At 39.5% G+C, this 27,019-nt stretch overlaps 2 protein-coding genes across 2 annotated transcripts; both read left to right on the top strand.

Moving 5' to 3' along the window:
• Window positions 1–714: 714 nt before the first annotated feature.
• On the top strand, window positions 715–9,812 carry LOC145456424 (sodium-coupled monocarboxylate transporter 1-like). Its single transcript, XM_080334543.1, has 10 exons — window positions 715–846; window positions 911–1,065; window positions 4,455–4,559; window positions 4,977–5,012; window positions 5,258–5,476; window positions 5,538–5,656; window positions 5,717–5,874; window positions 7,019–7,212; window positions 8,804–8,907; window positions 8,980–9,812. Exons 2-10 carry the CDS (start codon window positions 959–961, stop codon window positions 9,147–9,149), a joined length of 1,212 nt encoding a protein of 403 aa, XP_080190669.1. The 5' UTR covers window positions 715–846; window positions 911–958; the 3' UTR covers window positions 9,150–9,812.
• A 9,434-nt stretch (window positions 9,813–19,246) lies between these two features.
• LOC145456411 (sodium-coupled monocarboxylate transporter 1-like) lies at window positions 19,247–24,091 on the top strand. The gene is made up of 3 exons (XM_080334525.1): window positions 19,247–19,416; window positions 20,127–20,315; window positions 20,375–24,091. Exons 1-3 carry the CDS (start codon window positions 19,378–19,380, stop codon window positions 20,486–20,488), a joined length of 342 nt encoding a protein of 113 aa, XP_080190651.1. The 5' UTR covers window positions 19,247–19,377; the 3' UTR covers window positions 20,489–24,091.
• The last annotated feature ends 2,928 nt before the right edge of the window (window positions 24,092–27,019 follow it).

Genomic DNA, 27,019 nt, shown 5'->3' with positions numbered 1-27,019 from the left:
TCCCTGGTTACGGCCGAGTGAGACTGGAACCGTGGTCTCTCCTCTCATGTGGCTTCAAGCTTCAAGTGGTCGATTAACCATGCAGTTATCAGTATCAGTTTAATAAGAATTTGATCATTTCAAAACACCACAAGACTGCGACACAATGAGAAGATAGGAAAGTATTGAAATTAGACACCCAGCTTGGCCGAGCTAGGCGATGTGAAGAGGAGGCGTGTATAATACACTGAATGAAGAGTAAAAGAAGATAATATAAAAGGACAAGCGGAAAATGAGGTGGCATGTAACGGAACGCGAGATCGATATCTAATGATGATCGTGATGATGAGTTCGTGGTCCGGTAAACTTGAGGGCTGACTATTAGTATTTATTCTATAGAACAACTACCATATGATCAAGATGGAATACAAGAAAACGCATCGCTCTATCAAGTATTCCGGACCTTTAGTGAGGAACAATGTAGCGATGGCCACCCGACAGTCGTTGAGCATGTCCGCATTCAAATCGAAATTCAAGCAATTTCCACCGTGAATCAATACTAGTCAGCCCTCAAGATAACCGAACCACAATCTGACTTATACATCAAGGACAAAAATAAACTACGTCCTTTTCTTATAGACCTCGCCTACCGAAACATGCAGCATTCATTTTTGTCGCTTCGTTTCATGTTATCCTTTCTTAAGTCGAGTGTGCAATTACTCATATACTTTCAGGATATTTTTTCAGATATTTTTCGCCGGTCTTGTTATTTACGCAACGGCAACGATATTACGTACTGTGGTAGACATCTCCATCAACTGGTGTATCATCATCACATCCGGATTTTGCATATTTTACACAACGCTGGTACATAATTAACAGTAGCCTACGTCAAGGCACTGTGATTGATACCAGTTTCATACATTCAAAGGGCGGAGTGAAAGCAGTGATATGGACTGATGCTGTGCAGTTCTTGATCATGATCGCTGGACTTCTAGCGATGTTCATTAAAGGTATTCTGGTAGTTGGAGGCTTTCAGAATCTGAATTCCGCCTTGATCAAAGGTGGGAGACACACTTTAACAAGGTATGTAAAATACTCAGTCCCTCATAAATGCCGGCGGTACAGCAGGGGTTTCCATGATTCAAAGTAGGTAATCAATAAGCCAGCAACTAAACCAGGGTCTCAAATTCAAATGTGGTGGCTGGTCAATTTCCCGTTTTTGTTGGCGCCGCGGGCCGCGGCATCGATAGGGGTATTCAATGTATTTGCGAAGACCTATTTAAAGGGATGAAATTAGCCGATGGAAAGTGAGACGAATTTGCAAACTGACTTCCCACACACATTGTGAAAATGTGATTAACTGTTGTAGCAATTTACACGAAAGAAATTTCATTTTTAAATATAGCCTATTTTATTAAAATTGTTGTTGCACTTGGTAGAGGACAAATGCACCCCGTCATCATGAAAGCTGTCGCGTTCTAATTATACAGCTATCGGACATTTGACCTGTCATAACTTTAGGTGGAATATTCTAGAACAGTGCTTTTCAACCTGTGTGACGGTTCGCACTAGTGCGAATGAAAAAAATTTCAGTGCGAACGACGAGCGTGGTGCGAATGGTGCGAATGAAAAATCTGGTTGAGTGCGAACGGCAAGCGTGGTGCGAATGAAAAATCTGGATGAGTGCGGATGAAAATTGTCCATGTTTCTCACTTTTTCCGACGTGGAATAATTGAAATAAACACGATATTAAGTACAATGAGCCCGTAAATGTTGTCGTTTGGAAGCAATTCTAAAAACTTGTTGGTAGCTAGGCTTTTCTAGTTCACTAGTGACTAACGCTCCCGATGCGTGTATAATGCAAAGTTAGAGATAATATTTCCGCGCGAGAGGATTAGGTCACTGCATGGAAAAAAGAAGTTCAATCGGTATCAGTTGCTCACTTGCTCGGAAAACATTCGTGTATGGATTTTGTATACGGACCTTGTAGGAATGTAGGTAATAGTAGCTGATGCCAGTGTTGAGATTTGGCATATTTGAATGCAAAATATTGGAATTTTGGCACACATTCATGTTGGTTAACAGCAGAATTTAGCGTTTCTTCAACTGTAACAATTAGCACATTAGATCTATAACAAGTTATGGTTACTCGTGTACCTAACCAAGGATTAGAGGCTGTTGATAATAAAATTAGTGTAAGCACATTAGTGTCTTACGTCCAATGAATATTCATCTTGCATCACATCGAATTATTAAGTCACTGGGCAGTTTATCTGCTGACCAGTGCAATGGCCTGTTTGTAATGCAAACTCCACAATTTAGGCTTAGACACGCTTTCCTGTTCTTGGACTGATGATCTCTGGCCAAGTCTAGATCGTACGTAAAGGCATAGGCCTATATAACATATTGGTGATTCCACTAAGCTTGCTGATCCATAGGAAAAGTTTGCCTAGTTCGTGTTCGTACCGCCTTTGTACTACAAACTTTGTAATACTGCGAACTCTACCGATTTAGCTTGAGCAGTTGAGCACCCTCTGCAGAGCAAAATCAAATACACCAAGCCGTATGTCTTACGATATTCCTTATGCAGCCTAATTTAAGCTTAATTAGACTGTTGAACCTTATTACTCTTTATGTATAAGGATATGTCGGATAGTAAAGTTAATTTGGCATTATTTCAGTCAGTTTTTCATTATTGAATGATTGACCTAAGAGCCATCTCGCAGTTGGCTACCCAGGCCGATATAAGTGTGTGTTAATCATGAATCTATGTGAGTAATAATTATTCAAGACGGTGGAAGTGTTGGCTTTGACAACGCAAGGATGCCGAGCATTGTTATTGAAAGATATGTTGATTTGTGTACTGCATATATAGATAAAAAGTGAATGAGGCCTCTAAGCTCTATAAACAACAGTCATCAATTACTCGGATTGTGTGGGTTTGTATAGCAATGCATTCCTGATTTTAACGCCCACCGTACCATCCACTCATCTAACATTAGGGTTACCATATTTTGGAATAGGGAAAGGAGGACACTATTTCAAAATTTTCAAACACAGAATACCGGTGGAAAATCCTGAAAAAGTGGTAAATTTTTACCACTTCGTAGTCGGTTGACGAAAATAAAAAGGTCAACTTTCGCTCAGCTCCCGAAATACCATCCGGAGCGTCACTTCGGTGCTGATTTACGGCATCTCAGTCGAATTTTGCTATAAATTTGACCAAAATTCCTAAAAGCAAATGGAGGACAAATCCTAAAGGAGGACGTATGGTAACCCTATCTAACATACCTTAGTACGCGAAGCATCTTTTCGAATGTTGTCAGAAATATGAACCAAAGGTGCTAGTCGCAACATTGATGCTACGATTCAAGTGCAGTTTCACTATTTCGTGCGTTCTAAATGCAAACACATTTACACCGCGATGACGTAACATGTGGATTTAGTGGCAAAGTGATATCGTTGCGAGAGAATATTGTTCTTGGGTTCGCGCTTTAAGCTTCCAAGGAAATCACTGCACGATACCCCCGTAAAATGCAACGAACTTCTTGAGAACAACGGGCGTGCGGTACTTGTGATTTTTCTACTGCAGTGATTTTAGTGCTTGATTAGTCAATAATACGATACGCTGAATGCAAAATAATGAAGCTCTGTACCTCCAAGAAGCTCCTCGAATACAAAAGTGATAAATATCTTCATTTCCTTTTCGAGTACTAAATTTTGGCTGACTGGTGCGAATGAAATTATTTTTCAAAAAAAAGTGCGAATGGAGCTCAAAAAGGTTGAAAAGCACTGTTCTAGAATAACAACGATTGGTCTCATATCACAATATTTGAGCAGTGTTGCCTAATCCAGGTTTGTGGTATACTCCTGATAAGGAGGATATTGATCATGTCATTGCTAGAGTCAAATTAAAACAGCGTTAGATTTATCTTCGAATAATAGAACAGATAAGTGACAACATAAATATAATTATTATTGTTGTATTGTTAGAAATGCCCAATTGCCGATCGACCCGTTCGTGTTCCCGTGGTCGAGCGATTTTATCACCTTTGAGGGCGGTAATAATATGGAAGGTAATATGTCGTACACGACAGAAATAGAATACACTAGGCCCGATTTTGACATAAATCTCCTGACTGAACATCTTCCGTTAAACGAGGTATCTAAACCACCTTGACGTGTACGACATATTTCCGTCATAACATCGGCTGACAACTATACAGAGTTCGATCTCTGCGTGACTGCTGGAGCGTGAAGTTCTTGGGGAAATTTCAATAAATTGCAGCTCCATTACGGTGGCGTTCTGAAGAAACGGCTGCTGCCAATTTTTTTTTCGTTTTGCCCTTCAATTTGTGACCACATCATTTTTAGAGTGCAGTGCCCCTTTAATGTAGACAAGGTGTAATGCTGTAAATACAACGATAAAGTGGGGTTGCAACTTCATGTGACAAAACCCTATATTGTCCAAGATTCGACTACGGTGTACTAGGACGAGTTTCACCACTGGCCAGGATATTCGGAGGCTTTGTGGGTACTCTTGTTACGGACGGTACGTCTCAATTGTCCATCCAGAGCAGTGGTTCCCAACCTTTTTCGACCCATCGCCCCCTTTTCAAGGTCAACACCAATCATCGCCCCCCAAAATTTTGTGCACCGATAATTGGGCATACAGACTGTAATCACCGGCGGGTTGACTAAAAAAAAAAAAAAAAAAGGTCATCTTTCTCCGCTCAGAGCTGCAAATAACATTTTTTCTCTCCGAATTGCTAGGTGGATGACTAAAAAAAAAAAAAAAAAAAAAAAAAAAAAAAGGTCAGCCGTTTTGACGCGTCATCGCCCCCCTATCGCCCCCTTCGCTATTTTCGCCCCCCGTCGCCCCCTTTGTCCATTTTCGCCCCCCTATCGCCCCCTTCGTCATTTTCGCCCCCCTAGATCGCCAAATCGCCCCCTGGGGGGCGATATCGCCCACGTTGGGAACCACTGATCCAGAGGTTTCAGAGCTGCAGCACAACTTCTCAAGCTCGCAGGCAAGTACCGATTTAATTTGAAATTTGTTGACACCGTTTTAGAGCAACTCGTAAACAACGTGATTTCTAGATGATTTCAAGCGGATCTACTGCTTCATTGTTAAAAGCCTTTGAAATATATGCAACCGTAGTTGCCTCAGCCCCATGTTTACAATCCCTGCAGCAAATTGGTTTCTAACTAACATAAAATGACAATGCATATCCTACGCTAATGTTTCAACTAGAATCCACTGAACTACGTACAGGGCATCTTGCGTGACTATGGTAACGGGAAGTATGATCAGCGTAGCACTAACAGCGATCGGTCTAGTCTGCTACGCTCTCTACGAGTCTTGCGACCCAATTGAGTCTGGCGAAATCGAGACGATCGACCAGCTCATACCATACACTGCATTGATCCTTTTCCAAGGTATTCCTGGTATTACGGGTTTATACTTTGCTGCCATTGCGAGTGCAGCTTTAAGGTATTGGAAGTATCTTTCTTCGGATTCGTGCTTTTCATACAGTTTTCTTTTTTCTCCACAGCACAGTGTCATCGACAATTAATTCCACTGCAATCAATGTCGTTGAAGATTTTCTGTGCAGTTTCTGGAATCGGTTGAGGAAATGTCAAAGTTTGAAAGTCACTCTAGGAAAAATATCCGGTAAATTGTGGTACAGAAATTCATGACAGCCGTCAAAAATTAACGGTATTTATTTTGCAGTCGCAATTCTGGGATTTATGTCGATGGCACTCGCTATTGTGACGTCCTATTCATCGTCTAATATATTTCAGCTTACCTACACAATCACGGCAATCACGCTAGGCCCTAGCACAGGATTATTCATCATGGGTTTATTTATTCCAAAAACGAATGCCAAGGTGAGACGAGATAATAGGATCGAGGAGTAGAAGGGAATCTATTAGAGTTGGAAAATTTCGAATTTATTATACAAAAATTTAAAAAATAATTTAAATTTTACCGGTTGAAATTGTTAAGTTGTCTACAAAAACTGTGCAAAACAAATTATACTCAATTCCAGCACGTAGAAGGAAGTTTTTTATTATATAATTATTGGATTATTCCCAGTAAATATGCTATTATTTCAAATCCAAGAATTCAAACTCCAATAGCTTTACTTCTACCAGTTGATATTAAGCCAAATTTGCCGTGTATCGTTTTAGTGGACATCTTGACAATTCCATGCGGTAAACAGTGGAATTTGAAGTAATATTTTTTAATTTTGTAAGATAAATTCAACATTTTCCAACTCAAATAGCCTTGTTGGGATTGAGCGAAATTCGATGTGCAACCTAACAATTTTAGCAAATAGCCAGAAAAATTGAAAAATCAAACAAACAAACAATTGAACAACTCTATAGTGCTGATCTATGTGTGTATGTATGTGTATGTGTGTCTGTGTAAATGGAACTGCCAAGTTATATTCTTGTGCTGTCAATGCTGTCAACGAAGAGGCGTTATTATAATATTCTTTAGTCACAGGTAAAACTGGTAAACACACACATAATCCGTCTAGCAACCTGCCTCTAAGGAAAATAGCGAGATTGAAGTCAACTTTTAAAATATCAGTAATACAGCCCATGCAATACATGAAGAGGTCAGATTACAACATTGCAGTATTATTATTATCGCTATTCTTTTTTAGGCCGTAAGGCCAGTTGCGTCAATAATATTTAAGATACGGCCGTTATACGAATTGGGCACAATCCATCTGTAAAATATATAGCATATAGTAATATATAGTACAAATTTACAAATTTTTACCAAACGACAGAACGAACTATGCGACAGTAATTAACATTTCGAGATAGTGAGTAAATTTCCGGTTGCACTCCTTGTCATCCAACGAGAAATTATCGCGTGAAATTCAATGGGATTATAAGCCTTTCTATAGAAAAATCAAGTTGTATGCTTCCTGAAGCCTGAGTGTATCGATAAACACAACTGGCCTATATGCCTTATAATATCATATTGGTTTATTCAATTCAAATATTTTTTTCGAAGGGAGCTACATTGGCGTTCGTCATAAGCGTGGCGTTCGGAGTGTTCATGTTTGTCGGACACGAATTTTTTAAGGATACGTATCAAGATGTTATTCTTCCGACCTACACACATGGGTGTTTATACGACAACGTCACCGAAGTTACAAATGCAACCGCATCTATAGAGCTGTTTACATCGTCATCGCAAGGCCCTGAGTAAGCTATGTATGTTCTGCAATATGTGTCAGGGATTTCAGCCGGTGCGCCATGACCCATTGGTGGGTCGTAGAAGCATTTTGAGGTTGGTCACATGCTATTTGGTAAATTGCTGAGTTGAGTTTCATTTGTCATATTGTTACCGCAAAACACATATTCAATATTCATATTGTCGAATTATACGTAGATCAAGCTTTTCAGATGGATCTGATTATGAGACGTAGAGACACGTATCGCGTCACAATGTACAAGTCGAAAATCGGCGAAGGGCAAAGATCGTACCGGGGCCTACGATACTTATCGTAGGCCCCGATCGTACTATTGTAACATAAAACCAGCCAGAATTACAATTTTTGATTATTCAACAGCTTCCGGTGAAAATATACAGTACCTCCGCAATGAAGCAGAGCGCAGTGATCGGTGGAGCCTGTCTAAAAATATCAATTCTTGAAACCATTAATTCGAAATTATTTACCATAAATGTAGGAGTCGCGTGAAATGATTGTATCAGTGGATTAAATCTTCCGACATAACAATGTCAGTAATTACAATACATATGCGCCGTTTGCATAATAAACCTTATTTCTCCACTTCGATCCCACATCCGGTTCGCCGAAATCACGCTAAAATCATTGGATGGAATGCTCTGACATCGCAATTTCAGTAGGTACAAGACAGACAGACGCACAGCGTGTGTAATAAAAATTCTTTCTCCAATTCTCTATAGTATCCCATTCACCGAATTCACGTAAGGAACTGTTTGAAGCTGACCCAGAATCGTTTCGATATCACAGCTATATTTATTCCCCACTACCGAGCACATAACACGTGGTTATATACGGGCTACATCAGTCATAACTTTGATAACGGTTTGTGCGTCCTTTCCTACTAGCTGACACAAACTGACGAATTGGTATCAAAGTATTACAATACATGCATAGACAGTTGCATTTGACCACCATGCAACGGGAAAGAAGATTAGGTCCTGAAACTCCTGGATTGGTGATATTCTTTCATCGTCAAACTACACATTGCCATAGTTGATTTCCAGGTATGACATAGACCACTGGTTCCCAACGTGGGCGATATCACCCCCCCAGGGGGCGATTTGGCGGTCTAGGGGGGCGAAAATGACGAAGGGGGCGAAAATGGACAAAGGGGGTGAAAATAGCGAAGATGGCGATGACGCGTCAAAACGGCTGACCTTTTTTTTTAATTTACGGATATGTAGTTGCAAAAGTGTCAAATTCGACATCGAGCCGAAAAGTTGACCTTTTTTTCAGTCAACCTGCCGGTGATTACAGTTTGTATACCCATTTTTCGGTACACAAAATTTGGGGGGCGATGTTCGGTGTTGAGCTTGAAAAGGGGGCGATGGGTCGAAAAAGATTGGGAACCCATGACATAGACATACCCGGGGGCACCGTAGTTACCTACTGGCACACCGGTAGAGAACCACCGTATTATACTGTCGTAAATGACCGCACCAATCACTTCATAGACTCTAGGCTACTTCCAGTTTTGACGTGAACCTGTCGGTACGCGTTTTGCCTAAATAGACAGCCTACATTACTACACTTAATTCTTTCAGACATTCCACCATACAGAATCTGTACAACCTAAACTTTAATATGCACGCACTGATACTCCTGGTCGGAAGTGTAATAATTGGATATCCGCTGTCACTGGTTACAGGTACAAATATCTAAATAAGGCAATGCTTCGCTATGTGAGTACGTCGACAAGTGAAATTGTTTTGTTGTCCAGGCCCGGCTGATCCCGCAATGTGTGATCCGAAGTTATTCGTTCCTATTGTGGATAATAAGCGCCTTCCCGCAAGCGTGAGGACGTTTTTCCGTTTTGGCGTACCCGAACAAGACGAATGGGACAATAGATCGCCGCAGATTTTTACAATTATACTCGAGGATAAAATGTGAATGTTTTATTTGTTCGCATCAAAAAATCATCCATATTCGATCTCTTTTTTACGTATTGGTATTACGTTAATACAGTTTCAAATCAGGAGTATTTTGGTATTGCTATATGTCGCTATTGATGAGCACTAGCAGAATAATTGGTATTGGCCAAATACGATGTACAGAATTCCGATGATATGCTATGATATGCGAATTGGATTTCTAACTTGAACTTGGCAGACCATGCAGCTGACAACTCGGATTTTCTACCACATGTTCGAGTATGAAAGAAAACAATATCAACGTGAATGATATCTCCATGTTTTTGTGTTTTATGATGTCTCTCACTTTCATTGCTGAGAAATTCTATATGATGTTCATCGACGGTGATTGACCACGACGGCCTGCATAATCACTATGGCCTGTCACATTATTCCTAACGTTGCATCCCAGTCGGTTACAGCCGTAATAATTAAATGTTAATGTATATTTTCTACATGGCCGAGTCTAAATATGCCGCCAGCTAAAATCCAATATACAAACCATATTACTGTATCACATATGACCGTACTATATATAACTCTATATTATACTTTCATATAAATTCATATCGACTATAATTCCTGATCAGGGTCTTGGAATATTTTTCATGAAGTTGGAAATATAAAGAAAAATGTGAAACCGTTTGGTGTGATAGGTAGATAGGTGTTAGGGGGAATGAGGCTTAGCTACTCGGCTTTTGCCCCAGGACGTTATCTGGCGTTATGACTCATGTACTATATGTCAATGGTTTACAACTCTTTATATAGCCCTTCCACTTGATATCGTGAATTCGATGACTGGGCGTGGGCATATAAGATGCACATTCCACATCTGTTAGTAGGGACTCTGGCTTTAGTGGTACTTCATTCTGCTCAGCGGCCTGGGTTTGGTGCGATCGTAACCGCGTACCATTGATAGGGTTACCATACGTCCTCCTCTTAAGAGGATTTGTCCTCTTTTTTAAACTCTTTTGAGAGTGTCCTCGCAGGACACCCAAATGTTCTCACTTTTGAGAATTTGTCCTCTTTTTTAAAAATTTTGGTTAAATTTATGTGAAATTTGGACTGAGATATAGGAAATGAGTACTCAAGTAACGGTCCGGCGGGACTTTCGGGAGTTGAGCAAGGAAGTTGACTTTTTTAGTTAACCAACTACACACTCGCATAAATTTACCCATTTTCCCGATTTTACTTCAGCATTGTAAGTCTGAAAATTTTTAAAAAGTGTCCTCTTTTCAGATTCTCAAAATATGGTAACCCGTTCGTAGCTTTGTACTATATGTTTCGTATGCTACGATACGGTCAATCACGGCTTCAAGGCAGAAACAGTGAAAATTAGTATCGAAACAATAAATCTCGTTGATAAATTTACTTTCAGTGGCGAGTGGATTATAAATTCAGTACTCGAAAAATTGTCTTTTACTACTCGACTCGAATCATTAAAATTTATACTCGATTCAGATTCGAGTACTCAAATCATTTATCCCAGCCCTATGTATGATGCATAGTTATTTGTTCCGATTATGGATAATAAATGACTTCTCGCAAGCGTGAGGAAGTTTTTACGTTTCGGCGTATCCAAGTAGGACAGCAGATTGCAGATTTATACAATTATACTCGAGGATAAAATGTGAACTGTTTAATTCAATCACATCTGACAAATATCCATTATCAATATATTTTCAATATATTTTCGCGTATTGTTACCACGTTCATACAATCTCGAATCAAATATTATTGGTATCGCATTGGCACTATAAATGAGCAGATATACGTTTCGTTGGTAAATGAGATTCACAGAATTCCGGTATCTGAAGATATACGATAACGATAACCGAATGGTAATCTTTCTAGAACTCGATGTCATATACTAAACCGGTTAGATGACATCGGGAAGTTTCTACCACGTCTTTCAGTATGAAATAAAACAATACCAAGTTAAATATGTGTACTGTCATGAGTGTCATTCATCCAAAGGACTGCATCCAAAGCCATTATCGCTGGATGAAAACAACCCATCTCAAGTATGGATTTATCGCAAGGGCGATTAGGAGAGTATCTACGTGCCAAGAAATATCAAAGAGATTAAGACAGCTCCCGAGCCTTATCGGTCCAGCTGGCAAATTCCTCCATAATGAATTTTGCGTGGCTTTCGGCTCTGCTAGAAAATGAGCTGCTGAAATAAGTTATCGGTTATCCGTAAATTTGGTGTGTATAGTTTTGGATTCGTGATAATCGCTACAAATTTGGGTCGCGGCGATTTCAGAACGACTAGCCGAATTTCTGCAATTATAATATTGTCAGGATACATCGTAGGCTGCATTTCCAACACCACTGTTTTGGCTACTCTTCCCTATGCTACATTAGGTTGGTCATAAGATGCGACAATGTAGTTACAGTAGATAACATGCCTCGTTTAATTCAAATAAACGAAACGACACCTGAGCACGGAATTATCCCTAGCGCAATTCTCATTTTGATTATAAAACATGAATTTGACACTATTCACTTCACTGCAATCCCTCTATAAAACAAACCACGAATTACACTGGTCTACACGATTTGTGCGCCAGGACTTCTTTGGGTCAATTAAACCTAATTTGGGGGCGCTGAATACGAATCTGACGTTATTTTTTCTCCATCACGTTGTTGAGATGTTATATATGTTGTATATTTCTACTTTTTCGGGGTACTCAAGTAGATTTTGGCTACTTGCAGTACTTACTGAAGTGGTATTGTTTTACAACTACTTCAACATCTACCTGAACAATATTCTGGATGAACTAATTACTTTTGCAATTTGGTTTTTGTAAAGTAAAAAGTAGTTCAGGGATAATATTGCACCACTATCATGAGTTAAATTGTCACAAGAAAAGCGTAAAATAGCCTCTAAATCACGGTACTTGAGTATATTTTTTCGAAGATTCAAATCATGGGTGGTTTCATTATAGTCATTTTGCGTTGTATGAGGTATATTACATCTCACGATTTCGTATGTAGCCACCTCCGACTAACTGTTGAAAGTATGCGACCACCCTCCCCGACCAAATATACTTAGATATCTACTGACTTTCAGTAATTCTCAGACCTTTCATTTCGTCTTCCACGTGAAGTAGTTTTGACATGTCTTAGAAATGACTACTTCTACTTGTAATTGAGAAGAAATGTGAGCCGTTATTTGTGCTACTTGAGTAGCAACGCTGATCACTTCGACCGACTCTAGTTCATAGTAAAATATTACGGCAACCAGAAACCACCAAAAATATAAAGCTTTTTGTATTTGGAACTGGCGTTTAATCATGAAACACACAAACAAAAAGCCTCGAAATCAAGCAATGCTAATCTCTGGCTCTGTTCCATCATAGAACACGTGATATTTGTTGTAGGACACAGAATGTCCTATGTCGAGAGAGATCGACTGTCCTAGAACCGATGCATATTTATTTCTATTGTGAAGTAACATGCACTGCAGGTTTCGTGTTAAGCTGTTAGTAAGCAGTCTCCATTCATCTGGTTGTCTATAATAGACAATGCACAAGAATCCCTCTATGTCATGGCAATAAAACAAAAGAAAAAAGGTTCAGAAACAGCTTTCCTCGATTCCGATGAAACGTGACAATATATTGAAACTGGAGAAGAAGAATTATCATGATAAGTACAGGTGGAGATTAATGATGATCAATTCTTTCAGGTTATCATGGTAAGGACTTTTTTCTTTGGAAAAGCAGACATCCTGTTTCTTTTAATGTTTCAAAACAAGCCTAAAGGGCCACATATTCGGGTCATGTACCAGAGTGAACAATTCTCTTCCACATAATATACCAACAATACAATGTTTATTGATTGCAAACTTGTACGTTTTACGAAAGAGAAGAGTGCTGTCACAAAATGCATTGGCCGATTAAGTCTGCAGGACGGATGTATAAAGATAGATAACGTATGGAACTAAATTAGGTACGGAGCTATACTAATCACAATCTTTAAACGAAGTGTGGTATATAAAGATGATAGCGGCTACAGACTAAAAATAGTTGCATCCACATATAAATTTATTGGTCGTAAAGAGGTCGTGATCGAAAAAGATACAGAACCACTGAATTCAAGTTCACCGAAAACTCTGTTATTCTGTTCTACAACCCAGGTTTCATCATTATAGATGATCTCAATAACAATATTTGATCTGTTGCTGTTGTACGCTGACCGTAATGTCACTAACGAAAGCCGAAATTTGATTAATTTATGAAAATGAGAATAATGCATAGCGATAAGATTTGACGTGATAGAGAAATTCTGACGACAGAATCGGATTCAGCAATCTACAATTAGCCTAAATCAATCATTAAAATTTTTGGAACATTTTTTTTTGGAAATATTAGACCAGTGTAATTTTATTGGTCGAAAAGAGCTTCTGATTGAACGAAGATAGAGAATTACTGGATTCAAGTTCGCCGAAAACTCACTAATTCTGTATTACAACAACTCAGTTTTCATGATAGATGATTTCAATAACAATATTTGATCTGTTGCTGTTATTTTCTTACCGTGATGTCACTAATGAAAACCGAAATTTGATTAATTTATGAAAATGAGAAAAATTCACACAGAAAAAATCTGACGTGATGTTGAAATTCTGAGCACAGAATTGGATGCAGCAACCTTAAATTAGCCTAAATCACTCATTAAAATTTTCGGCGCAACTTTTTTTTCGAAATTTGTAGACCAGTGTTATCAAAGTGTCATTGTGTCAAGTATAAACACGCCGCAATACCGTCTCACGCTGGATTTGGTGCCTTCTGTACACTCGTACATCAAATATCACAGCTAGGGGTCACCAACCTTTTTGAAACCAAGAGCTACTTCTTGGGTACTGATTAATGAAACGGGCTACCAGAAACTCCTGCCGTTTATCCGTGCTCAGATAGTTGGATTTATTCACTTTTAGACATTCAGAGCACTTGGCGGGGTTTCCGCCCCTTACCAAGATGAGATAACTCTCACTCACCGGGACTCACGCCAGCATCTCCGGGCTTAGTTGCGTTGCCGCTCTGCGCAGCGCTAATCTCCGCGTCGACACTCGGGAATGTGAACTATAGATTGCCGCTAAGGGTCGGCGAAGACGGGCAACGCCCCGATCGAAAACTGCGTTCGTATGTTTCTTAACGTCGACTGACCCATATGAAACCCTTCTCCTCTTCGACCTTCAAATATCTCATTTGGATATTTGCTACTGCGACCGCGGGCGACTCATTTCGTTCTAGCGAGCACCGCGTTGGTCATCCCTAACCTATCATATATTTTCTGTTATAATTATATTCATGGATTTTCAAACATTTTAATCATTTTTCTCCATGACGTTCAGGGATCGAGAAACTATAGCCACATACGGCTCTTTTCATGGTGGCGTATGGCCATAAGAAAAATATAAGTTGGTAGGCCTATACTAATAGCACGATTATGACGAATCTAAATCCATTGCAATCTTCTGTAGGATCTTTCAAGAAAAACATATTTTCGTTGTAGTGTTTGCACGGTAAACACTGCATTTCATTGTGACATGACTCTATCCTGAAGACCGTTTGAAGCTCGGGAGTCGGCACGTGCTAAAGTAATGTGCTTGCTGGCTAATATTTGACTTTTAAATAATGGCTTATTATTCGAGCGACCGTTTCTGTCTTACAACAGTAGCAAGATTTGATTAGTAAATGTGCACCACGTTAATAAAAATGGTCTCATAACTATGTCGAGTAGGGTTGTCCATAATTTGGAAAATCTCAAAATTTATGCGTATCCATGTCTCATTCTATAGATTATAGTTAAAAAACGTCAATGAACCTGCAATAAACTCACGGGAAAGTCGTTAACATTTGTCTAAATGCGTCTGAAAGTAGCTGCCGTAGAGTGGGCGTGTCAGCGACCATAGAACGGCAAGCAGACTAGTAATCACGAAATCACGGCGTTTGATTGGCTAATCTGCTACGCTTCAATGATCACGACATTGGCGGCTTGTTGATCAGCTGGTCACGGAATCGGCCAACGGCGGTGATTCTGTAAGCGCATTGTAGGTTGGTCCGCCAATCATGATTTAGGATTAATTCAGAACATGTTGAGTAACGAAACACATGATGAACAAAGAACAGCTGCTTCACAATATCTTTAAATACATGACATGATGGCGTATTGTGAAGGTAACCGTTGTAGCCTGTATGCCTTGATTTCATTGATGGAAAGCACAAAAACAAGCGGAAAAATATTGCAAAGGCGCTTATACAAGTGGCAAACGAATTTCTAGTTTCAGAGGGGATGTACCATCATTGAATACAAATATAAAGCTTGACATTGACACTACTTTGTCTGATCTTATTAGGCTGTTGTCGTGGTATATAATTGAAGTCTCGAATGGTGTAAGGGCTGGATGTATCTGTCATTTATGCTTGGCACTTCTCAGATTATTGCAGCATAATGAATCATACCCGCAAGTGCTGTCAAAGTCCTCAATGATGCCGCGAAAAGAGGTCTAAAGATAAGCACAGACTATGCTGGTAGGACCAGCAAAAAGACAGTTTGCTTGCATTGCTTAGCATGTCCTTAATTAATCTTAGATCATTACCGGCTGCATCACGACTAACGCTTGAATCAAACCAGACATGGACATAAAAATGATGTATTGAAGCGGTGTGGTAGTTACAGCCTTCTTCAGAAATCCAATGTAAGCTACCTGGTCGGCCCACATATCTTCTGAGCGTACAGGACTGTGTCCAGAATCCATATCACATGGTATGCTGCACCAGTTTGGCGATGTCTAATATACCTTACCTGCACCCAGAAAAACAGGACCACTTGATGTAATCTCAAGCATATCAGATATGTAGGCTATTTCTGGTATCTATACTTACTTCTATAAGTTCACAATCATTCGCTGTTTCACCTCTGCCATGCCTGCAATAGGTTATTGTTGCACTAAAGCTATCGGTACCTAGTTTTAACACTGAAACATTCAATGACCAGATGTCTCATTTAATTATTAAATCACCAACATACAATGCGCTTACAGAATCATTGCCGTTAGCGAACTTCTTGAACTAGTATAAGCACATAATCAGCAAGCCGCTGTGGTCGTGACCATTCAAGCATAGCTGATTAACCAATCAAGAGACTTGATTTCGTGATTACTAGTCTTCTCGCCGTTCTATGGTCGCTAACACGCCCACTCTACGGCAGCTACTTTCAAACGCATTTAGACAAATGTTACCGACTTTCCTATGAGCTTATTCCAGGTTCATTGATGTTTTTTTATCAATAATCTACAGAATGAGAGATGGATACGCATCTCTTTTGCGATTTTCCAAATTATGGACAACCCTAATGTCGAGTCATATTAAGTCTGTATACTAGATGTTTCTGAGGGACTTATTTATAAGGCTATTCCGTAAAATCAAATATATTTATTATTTCAGTGGAACTGAGATCTGATATGACGTCAAACCAGCCGCCGGGTAGAAGGCAGGAGTCGCTGGCGCGGACTTTATGAATCACATTGTATATTGATCTACTACGTTACGGAAATGTAGTGTTGCAATTAGCATTGTGACGTCACGCGATGCCATAGGTTCACGTTCACTTCGTGTTCACATACAACAGAGGTCTCAAACTCAAATGTGCTCGCGGGCCAATTTCCTAGTTTTTGATGACGCCGCGGGCCGCAGCATCAATAATAGGGATATTCAATGTATGATTTCCAAGTAGGCCTAACACCTTATATACAGGCATTCTACAAACATCGTAAAAATGTCATTTACTACTGTACTATTCACGCTTGACACGGTAAAATTCATATTTCCAAATATTTGAATCAAATTGTCTTCGTGCCGGGCATAAATTGTTAATATAGTGAGTTAAATAAACCATGCGAGACATCATGACATCGTAAAAGCTGCCGCGTTATTATATTGCAGCTAGCGGACATTTTACGTGCCACAATGATAGGTAGAACATTCTAGAAATTATCAAAGATTGTTCAGAGCATTTAAGCAATGTAGCCTAATCCGGCTTTCTGGTATAGCCTGAGAGTAGGCCATTGTTCATGTCATTACCTAAGTCAAATTAAATCAGCGTTAGATTTGCCTTCGATTGAAACAGATCAATAACAATTTAAATATAATGTTTATAGCGTCATAATAATAGCAGTGCTTCTTAACCTTTTTAGCGATCATACCCCTTGTGCTTTCAATAAGATTTCTCGTATCCCTGTCCATTTTCAACACCAGCTATGATGGTACCAACCGAAAAGCCATTTCACAAAAAATCGCGCGTAGCGCGAAGAATGTTTTTTAGTTGTATAAATTAGCCCGAAAATACTCCACTTTCTGATATCTTACTATTACCCATGAAAGATGGATAGTTTGTTGTGTCCGTGGTTGTACAAGGTTACGGCGTTCCGAGTTACAAGTCCTTCTCTGATTTTAGCGTTCAAATCGACTCGACTCGAGTCATCATCATTTTATCACCTGGCAGTCAGTTCGAATACGAGGTAATTTCACGAACTGTCGCGCTCAAGTCCAAATCACAATTTTCAGTCACAAATCATCGCCTGGTCATGTTTTATCATCATGAGCTTAAAATGTGACATAATAGCTGATCTTCCACTAAATGGATAGCAGGGCTCTTCAAAAATGACTTTTTTTTCAAATCGTACTGGCTACTTAATTAAATCGTTAGGTTACCTAATTTAAGCCTACACACAAAATTTGGTTCAATTCCGACCAGTAGCCGCATTGCTACATGAGAAGAAAGTTACTATTTATTATATAAAAATAAATAACAAAAAATATGAAAATTTTCTCTCCACCCCATGAAAGTGTTAGGTTGTCTATAGAAACAATGTTCACCAAATTAGGTTCAATTCCAATTTCCAAACAGTGGAAGCAGAGTTATTACCGTCGAAAAATTTGGATTTGAATAAAATAGTATTTACGGTGAGCACCACTACAATAAATGATTAAAGAATTGGTCACCGTAAATACTATTTTATTCATAATCCAAATTTTTCGATGGCAATAACTCCGCTGCCACTGGTCGAAATTGAACCAAATTTGGTGAACACCGTTTCTATAGACAACCTAACACTTTCATGGGGTGAACGGAAAATTTTCAAATTTTTTGTAATTTATTTTTATATAATAAATAGAAACTTTCTCCTCATGTAGCAATGCGGCTACTGGTTGGAATTGAACCAAATTTTGGGGTGCAGGCTTAAATTAGGTAACCCAACACTTTTATCAAGTAGCCAGTACGATTTGAGAACAAAAGTAATTTTTGAAGAGCCCTAATGGATAGCTATTGTAAGTGCTGTGATAGTGCAGTTTGATGAGATTTAAGGTTTTTGAAATAGTTTTACATTGAACTTCAAGTAGTAAAATATGAAAAAGCTATGTGTAAGTTATATATATTGTCGAAAACATAAAAATCCAAAATGCTGTCGCGGACCGCACAAAATGCGGGCGGCGTGTTTGAGACCTCTGACATAGAACCTTTCAAAAAGGTCCGCGTTCAAAAGAACCAGAACGTTACAGGGGTTCGCACCTTCCTAATAGGTATGTTCCTCGTAGATGATTATTATCGGTGTTTTTTTGATTGGATATCGGTCATTTCCATAACCCGGCTTATGAGTCGGACAGATTCTTTTATGATAGTGGTTGATAGTTCGCGATACATAAAACACTGCCGCAGTGCCTGCCGTAGTTTTTGATCCGTCAGTGAAAATCTGCAAGTATCCTGGGAATCGTCTACAGATACGTTCATTGATTAGCGGTAACAAAGTTCAAAACTGTAATGAACGAATTTCAGGGCAGGTAATGAATCTTGGTCGAGCTAATAGAATCATGGACCGGGGTGTTAAAAAATCGGCCAATATTCGCAGGAATCGTCGAGCGGTGCATAGTTTCTGCACCATCGGTCAGATTCATTCAACTATCCTACATAAGCGAATGTATTTCTACATAGCTTTTCCGGAAAATTTACACTGTTGTTCATTCGCCAGTTCCCTTCTATGTACCCATGGACCCATTGACATTGCAGTATTCACAGGTAGCTATATCGTTGTATGCTATATCTGGGTTTGATAAAAAATATTCGTTGGTATTTCAGTTATCCTGAGCATCTCCGCTTTCATCGGGGTGTACTACGCCTATAAGGATAGAAAGAATGCCTCAATGGATAGCTACTTTCTTGGTGGAAGATCAATGAATTCGGTAGGACAGCAAGACAGTGATCATATACCATTTCGCATTTGTTATAGGCCTTTGCTCAATTTAATCAGCTATAGAACGTATGCATGGAATTTGGTGCTTGATTCCCATTCGGTATGACAATCGTAAAAATGAGATAGCTTGATAGAATAGCTTGCTCCGTATGGTATTTGTCACAGTTTGTAAGGTTGTATTCAATGAGTAGGCTATTTCCACATAACTGGAATGTGTAAAAATTATGTGACCTTTCATGCATTTCATTAAGCAGTATTATGCCGGTAGTGAGCCCAGTGAGGTAGTATTTAGCCGACTCAGTTTGAAGGTGTAAACTGCTGTAATTTCGTCCTCATCATTACCACTTGCTATCAGCCCGGACTGCGTGAGGTACAGCTACACCCAGCCAATGTTCCTTCTAAGCTGCGCGCGTGCAGAAAAGCCGAAGTGATGACATTTTTTTAGTCGTTACGCACTGTTGTCCAAGGTACCGCGCAGTGAGTTGGTGAGTGCGTGCAGACTCGTGAAAAATTAGAGGGAACATTCCTCCCGCCCCAACACCCCAAAATTCAGACAAATGTGCTGGTCAAGTCCAAATGAATGTGTTCGCCGCTTCATTGTATAAAAACGTCGCCATCAGTGGTGCGATTCGAAATTAATTTATATATACAAGACAGGATAAGTTGCCGGCCCCCTGTGTTAATTGGTTTGTACTCTAGATTGTGATCGGGCTATCCTTGATGGTCTCTTACACTTCGGCTGTCGGCTTTATATCAGAGCCGGTGGAGGTGTATATTGTTGGGACTGAGTTCTTCTGGAGTGCGATAGCGGCGTGTCTCGCAATCATACCAACAACCGTATATTTCATTCCTGCTTTCCGTCGAGTCAACGCGGTGTCAAGATACGAGGTAGTTGCATTTGCGAGTTGGTCATGAAATTCGGTGTTGGAGTTATTTTATTCTTGCAGTACTTGGAACTACGTTTCAATAAAAGCTTACGAAACATCACGGCATTGTCGGGCGTTCTAACTGCGGTGAGTGCATTAGAGTGCACCCTCCTTTCCATGAGTTCTTTTCTGTAACTTTTGCTTCCGACTTCGAAGCTCCTTCATATTAACAGTAAGGAAAATAACGTCAACGAATATGAGATGAAAATACTGCTGAAGATCAGGTGAAAATGGCCCACTGTAGCTTAAGTTTTCATTATCGACGCTATAACCGTCATACCTTTGGTTATCGACGGGGTTGTCATTCCTTCCTTACCACTGATAGCTATCCTCATCACCACAGTTGCGATGACATTATCTCGGAATGTTCTGACTTTGAAGTGTCACTTCCTTTACCTTCCTTTACCTAGAATCTTAACATACGGCGAAGAACACATGCCAAGAAATAGATGGACCTATGAGCTTGTCGTAAACTGACTATCGCGTCATCATAACTAACTAAAGCTTTATTGAAGTAAATCGAATTTACCTGGATAGGCAAATATTGGCGTGGCTTGAACGCCCGTCTATTGGTGTTGTGACGGCGGTAGAACTACATTTCATAGATATAGGCCCTATATCCAAGGGACCTATATAAAGTATGATAAATAATAATAATAATAATAAATGGATCCCATGTATTACAACACACTTATATTATAATGCACCTTGCATGCCTCATGAATCTATCCATCTAAGGTCCTTGAACTACCGAATTTACGTAGTTTTTCTTTAGCTATTTTACGCCGGCCTTGTCATTTACGCGACCTTAACGATATTACGCACCGTGGTTGACATCTCTAACATCTGGTGTATCATCATCACAGCAGGATTTTGCATATTTTACACAACCCTGGTAGACAATAAACGTTAAACATTACGCCACTGCACAGTGATTGGAAACATACTGACATTCAAAGGGCGGGTTGAAAGCGGTGATGTGGACTGATGCTGCGCAGTTCTTGATCATGATCGCTGGACTTCTATCAATATTAATCAAATGTATGCTGGTAGTTGGGGGATTTCAGAATTTGACTTCAGGCTTGATCAGAGGAGGGAGGCACACTTTTACAAGGTATGTAAAATATGCAGTCACATATTAGTATACGTGTTTCAGCATATAAAACATAAAATAAATATATACATAATAGTTTTTCCTTGCAACATCAATCAAAATCGTTTACAAACTCCGATACAAACCACCAAGCCGTAATCCACAGCCAATTACTATCCGTTTTCGTCTACTGTATATGGCGAACGATATGTAGCGCATATTCATAACACCATGTAACAAAAATTTGATTGAGTCGATTTTGTGATATTTCCTATTCCATAATCCTTGATAAAACATGCAATTTTTTTGCCACAAGTGTCGATTACAAATGTCATTTTAATCTTTTTAAACTTCCCGCACCATGTTTTACAAGCTCCTTTATTGAATTTCGTAACTGTGACGTCACATTGATCCATCATTCAATTCATATTAGTCGGTTGTTAGTAACAAACATCTTCTCAGTCTCAGTCAGGATTGACTACAGCGAGCAATCTCAAATTTCTTTCGTTTTGTTTTGTTAATGCACTGATTGCGGATGTAGTGAGTATAATCTCATCATTAATGTCAACATCACAAATGTAATCTGCCTGCTGGCTGTTTTTGCTATATATGTGGTTTGTATATCAGTTTGAAACAGGTTAAGTACAAAATATAGGTACGTTTTTTTATACTTATTTACTTTACTTTGGCATGAATATTGGAGACAAAGATAAAAATTGGGCATTTCATTTAATCTCCGAAACATGCCGATGAAATATGGATGGATGGCTAAGGGGAGATCGGCATTCAATGTCATTTTCTATTGAAAAATCAGAAGGGAAATTCGAAACCTTATAGATGACTGTTATTTCTGTATGGGTAATATTCCAGGTTTCAGAATAACTAGAAAATGATTTGGCATTGCATATCCTTCTATGCCATCTCCTTTTAAGCACCTGTTCCGTATTGCGGTAACTTTTCACTGCCCAAACTATCCGACAAAAAGCTCCAGAATACTCGACAGGGCTTAAAGATACAGAAAATAACTCCGATTACGACTTCAACATCTCTCATATAGATATAAATCCAGAACCATACATTCCAAACCAACACAAACTTGCTGATTTAGTTGGGGCTCACTAAATCAAATGCGGAAATTCTGACTCCAAGGCAGAAACTAGGGAACTTGTTGCATTTATCGTGTCGATGTCCTTCGTCGAGAAAAGGGCATGGACGATTTTACTGTATTTTTCTGTGGCAGGTTCTCCATGCTTATGCGGGAATGTTGGCAATCTTTTGTAAAGCACTTGTCAATAAAATGACTGAGAGAGAAGCAGGAGCAGTCAATACATTTTGAGATGTAGTTGAATTATTTTTTTAATAATCGCAGCAATGAATATGAACCCCTGGTAAACAATATGATCGAGTTATTTGCAATAATAAAGTGGGCATGTCCTTAAAGACGCATTACCTACATTTTCACCTTGATTTTAATTACTTCAAATATGGGTGATGTAGGCGATGAACATAGTGACGTGTTTCAACAGGATACGTATGATTTGGAAAGAACATACTAAGGGTGGTGGAGTTGCAGCATGATGGAGGGTCACTTGAGGTCCATAACACCAGCAGATTTCTCAGTCTATAGACCCAATTCATACAAACAAAATCACTTCGGAAATGTTTCGAAGTGTTTCCATCCTTTTATAATCTATGGTAGCCAACATTTATGCATATTCCTTCTTTTGGTTAGTGTGTTTGTACGTCCAATAATGAATTATGCGTATTATTACAGGGCAATTTTGGGTAAAACGAAAAATCAGAAAAGTGACATTTCTCAAAGACGAGGGACACTTCAGAAGAAACTTTGGATTTCAGTGATTGGTTTGGAATAGCAAAACACAATACATTATAATTTTTACTCAACTAAAATTTAGGAAAATTTTGTGACATGGTGTTATTTGCGGTCCATAGTAAGAGAAGATTTCTCATTTCACAGACGTAAGTCACGCAAACAAAACCACTTCTGATGATTTTTAAAGTGTTTGCATTGTTACTTGATGCATGAGCAAGCTATATTTGTTCATATTATTCTTTTCATTAGCGTTTTCTTACGTCCAATAAATAATTACTGTGATTAATACGGAGGAATTATGAGTAAAAGAAAAAATTAGATAAATTGACATATCTTCAAAATTTGGGATACTTCAGTAAAAATTTTGGTATTTTGGAAATTAGTTTGGGATACTAAAACACAATACATAAATTGTTTTAGCCAACTATAACTTTTGCAAAATTTTGTTACATGGTGTAATATGTCTACACAATGTATATGTCTATATACATTGGGCGTACAACGTACCAGTGTTGGGACCAAGTCACTACTGTACTACGGGTGGCGAGATAGCGCAGTGGTATAATCCGCGGCTGCAACACCAATGGGTGTGGGTTCGAGTCCGACTGAGGTCGACTTCCGAATTCCGATACCTAAGTGTTGGAGGTTTACCTAGGCTCCTCCTAGGTACCTCATCCGTGTCCGCGGTGTCTTACAAAAAGCCTAGATGTGGGCCGTGCTGTGAGTCGGCAGTTACGGAAAATAAGAAGAATATCGGCCTGGTGTAAATGGCCATAGTAGTCGACAAACACCATGAATACCCCAAAACAAACTACTGTACTACCAAATGTAATTCTTACCAGACATCACTTATTATACCTTATAATATCAAGTTAATAACAATTCAAGTTTGAAATGAAGCATAATGTAGACATCGTGGAATGTTCGTAAATAATATGTTATAGGCCTATACTCACGTCGAAACTTCATGTGACAAAGCCTTATATTTTCCAAGATACGACTACGGTGCACTGGCAAGAGTTTCGCCACTGGCCAGGATATTTGGTGGTTTCAATAATAGTAGGCTTACCATATTTCGGAAATGAAAAAAGAGGACACTTTTTCAGAAATTTCAGACATGCAAAACTGGAGAAGAATTCTCAAAAACCGGTAAATTTTTCCCACTTCATGATCGGTTGACTAAAAGGTCATCACTTCCGCTCAGAGCTCAAAATCACGTTTTTCACTCCACATTGCCAGGTGGATGACTAAAAAAAAAAAAAGGTCTTCTTTTCGCTCAGAGCTCAAATCACCACTTTTCCCTCCGAAATACCCGCCGGAGCTTCACTTCTGCGCTAATTTGCGGCATATCACTCGCAATTTCCTCTAAATCTGACCTAAATTTTCAAAAAAGAGGACAAAATCTCAAAAAAGAGGACAAAAGGGCGTCCTCCGAGGACACTTTCAAAAAAGTCAAAAAAGAGGACAAATCCTCTTAAAAGAGGACGTATGGTAAGCCTAAATAATAGTCTTAGTGTGTACGGTACATCTCAACAATCAGTCCAAAGATATCAGAGTTGCAGCACAACATCTCAAGCTCGCAGGCAAGTAGCCTACCGCTGTAATGGTATGTTGCATAAACTGGTAGGCCGATCTACCTCCAAAAGGGTTTAGTATAACGAATATAACATTTCATATCCGGATATTTGCAAGCCGATCTACTATTTCGTAAGCAATCGACTTTGAAAGGTGCAGAACTGTATATCTTGAAATCCAAGCCCACAATCTCTATATCGGTGCATCAAGGGCAAATTTCCTTTTGTATTTATTATGCATGTTTGCGCGGATTGGTAGACATCCTGATGAATGCAACTCGAGCTAAGCATCGTCTCAACTGCATACAGGTCATCTTTCGTGAATATCGTGACGGGAACTCTGGTCAGCCTAAAGGCCTCTGCACACTGACCTGAGTTGCGCGTTGCGAGTTGCGAGTCGTAAGTCGCGAAGCAATGCACACAGGTCCCGGCAGTGCCCACAAGCGGCAACTACAGCTCTTGCGCGTTCTGTCCGAAGTCTCGCAATGGATACACATTGCACAGCTCCCGATAGATCGCAAAATGAATATTTCGATGGGTATACATTATACATGGGTTCGTCAATGAATAAGATGACGTCTTATATGCACACACTTTTCCATTAACGAACCAATATCATATTTCAATGCTGAAAACACATAATCTAGGTGACCCAGTTAAAGGCGATATTTCCGGTTGCCGATCCAAATTTCTGGAGTTCTAGCTGTAGCCTATTATGCTACAGACACCAAACCTTTCTGTATTCCACTGCCTCAGTGACTGCATCAACTGTCAAGCACTCATACATTATTTTCTCGATATGATAGAGAACAACATTCAAATGCATTATAATTTTATTGTAAATGAATTAAGTCTTAACAATATTCAAATATAACTCTGGGATTCTTTCCTTTTCAATCTTCGATTCGCCCTCAGGTATCAAGCATGGAAACTGATCCGTAGGCCTGGTTGTTTCATTCTCCATAATGATGCATAGTCCATTTCTGACTTATAATATTAGCCACTACAATTCGTACCGAAGTCTGATAAAGAGGAGAATAGACGAAATCTAACATCAAGAGTTACACTGCTGCTACCTAGTCAACAAAAAGATTTTCAGACGTCGTGTACTGAGATGTACCGGTATCTGAAATATACATCAGTGAACCCATGACATACCACAATTATATGTACCTGCTTAACCCAGTTTCCAATCAATGTACACTGTACAGGTTAAAATGAACCAGACAAGGTATATATATAATAAATCCACCTGTAGACATACAATGACTGAGAGTTTCGCGGTATCGGTACTGCCGGAGCTGGTTGGCCTTTGGTAATTACCAAGTACCGGTACTGCTTACAGTAGAATGCGGTCTTGCAGTTAAGCTTCAAGTTTTAAAATGGCCTCAAATCAGTCGAAATTCAATGAGGAAACAATTATAGATGCCAAAACACGCAATACCCGGACAAACTATTGCGGTGACATAGAGCTAACGATCAGTAACTGCTGACCAGTCGCTCGCAACTCGCGACAAAGTTGAAAATTTTCAACTTTGTCGCGGAGTTGCGCAACCCTGTCGCAGACGGCATGTTGCGAGTTGCCGGCGACTCCGATCTGCATGGTCCAGTCGCAGACAGGCGCGATTCTCTCGTTTTATCGGGTTGCGACAGGGCTATCCCTGGGTTGCGAGCTCAGTGTGCAGAGGCCTTAACAATTAATGTGATTGGTCTCGTCTGCTACGCTCTCTACGAGTCTTGCGACCCTGTTCAATCTGGCGAGATAGATACGATCGACCAACTCATTCCAAACACTGCATCGAACCTCTTCGATGGCATTCCTGGTGTTACGGGATTATACTCTGCTGCCATTGCGAGTGCATCTTTAAGGTAATTGTAGTATATTTTTCCCGGATTCGTGCATTAGGCCTCTCTACGGTTTGCTACGTTCGCATAGCACAGTGTCATCAGCAATGAATTCCACGGCAATCAACGTTGTTGAGGATTGTTTGTGCATTTTCTGGAAGAAATTGAGAAAATCTCAAAGTTTGAAGGTCACTGTCGGGAAAATATCCGGTATGTTGTGGTTTAAAAATTATATACAATGGACAAATGCTCATAGCATTCATTTTACAGTCGCATTTCTGGGATTGATTTCAATGGCGATCGCTATTCTCGCGTCATAT

This window comes from Botryllus schlosseri, chromosome 14, assembly GCF_051294905.1.
Source record: "Botryllus schlosseri isolate E-star chromosome 14, Bs_hap1, whole genome shotgun sequence".
NCBI classification, from domain to species: domain Eukaryota; kingdom Metazoa; phylum Chordata; class Ascidiacea; order Stolidobranchia; family Styelidae; genus Botryllus; species Botryllus schlosseri.
Note: the sequence above shows the minus strand (reverse complement) of the source record. Positions and strands in the feature narration are given on the sequence as shown.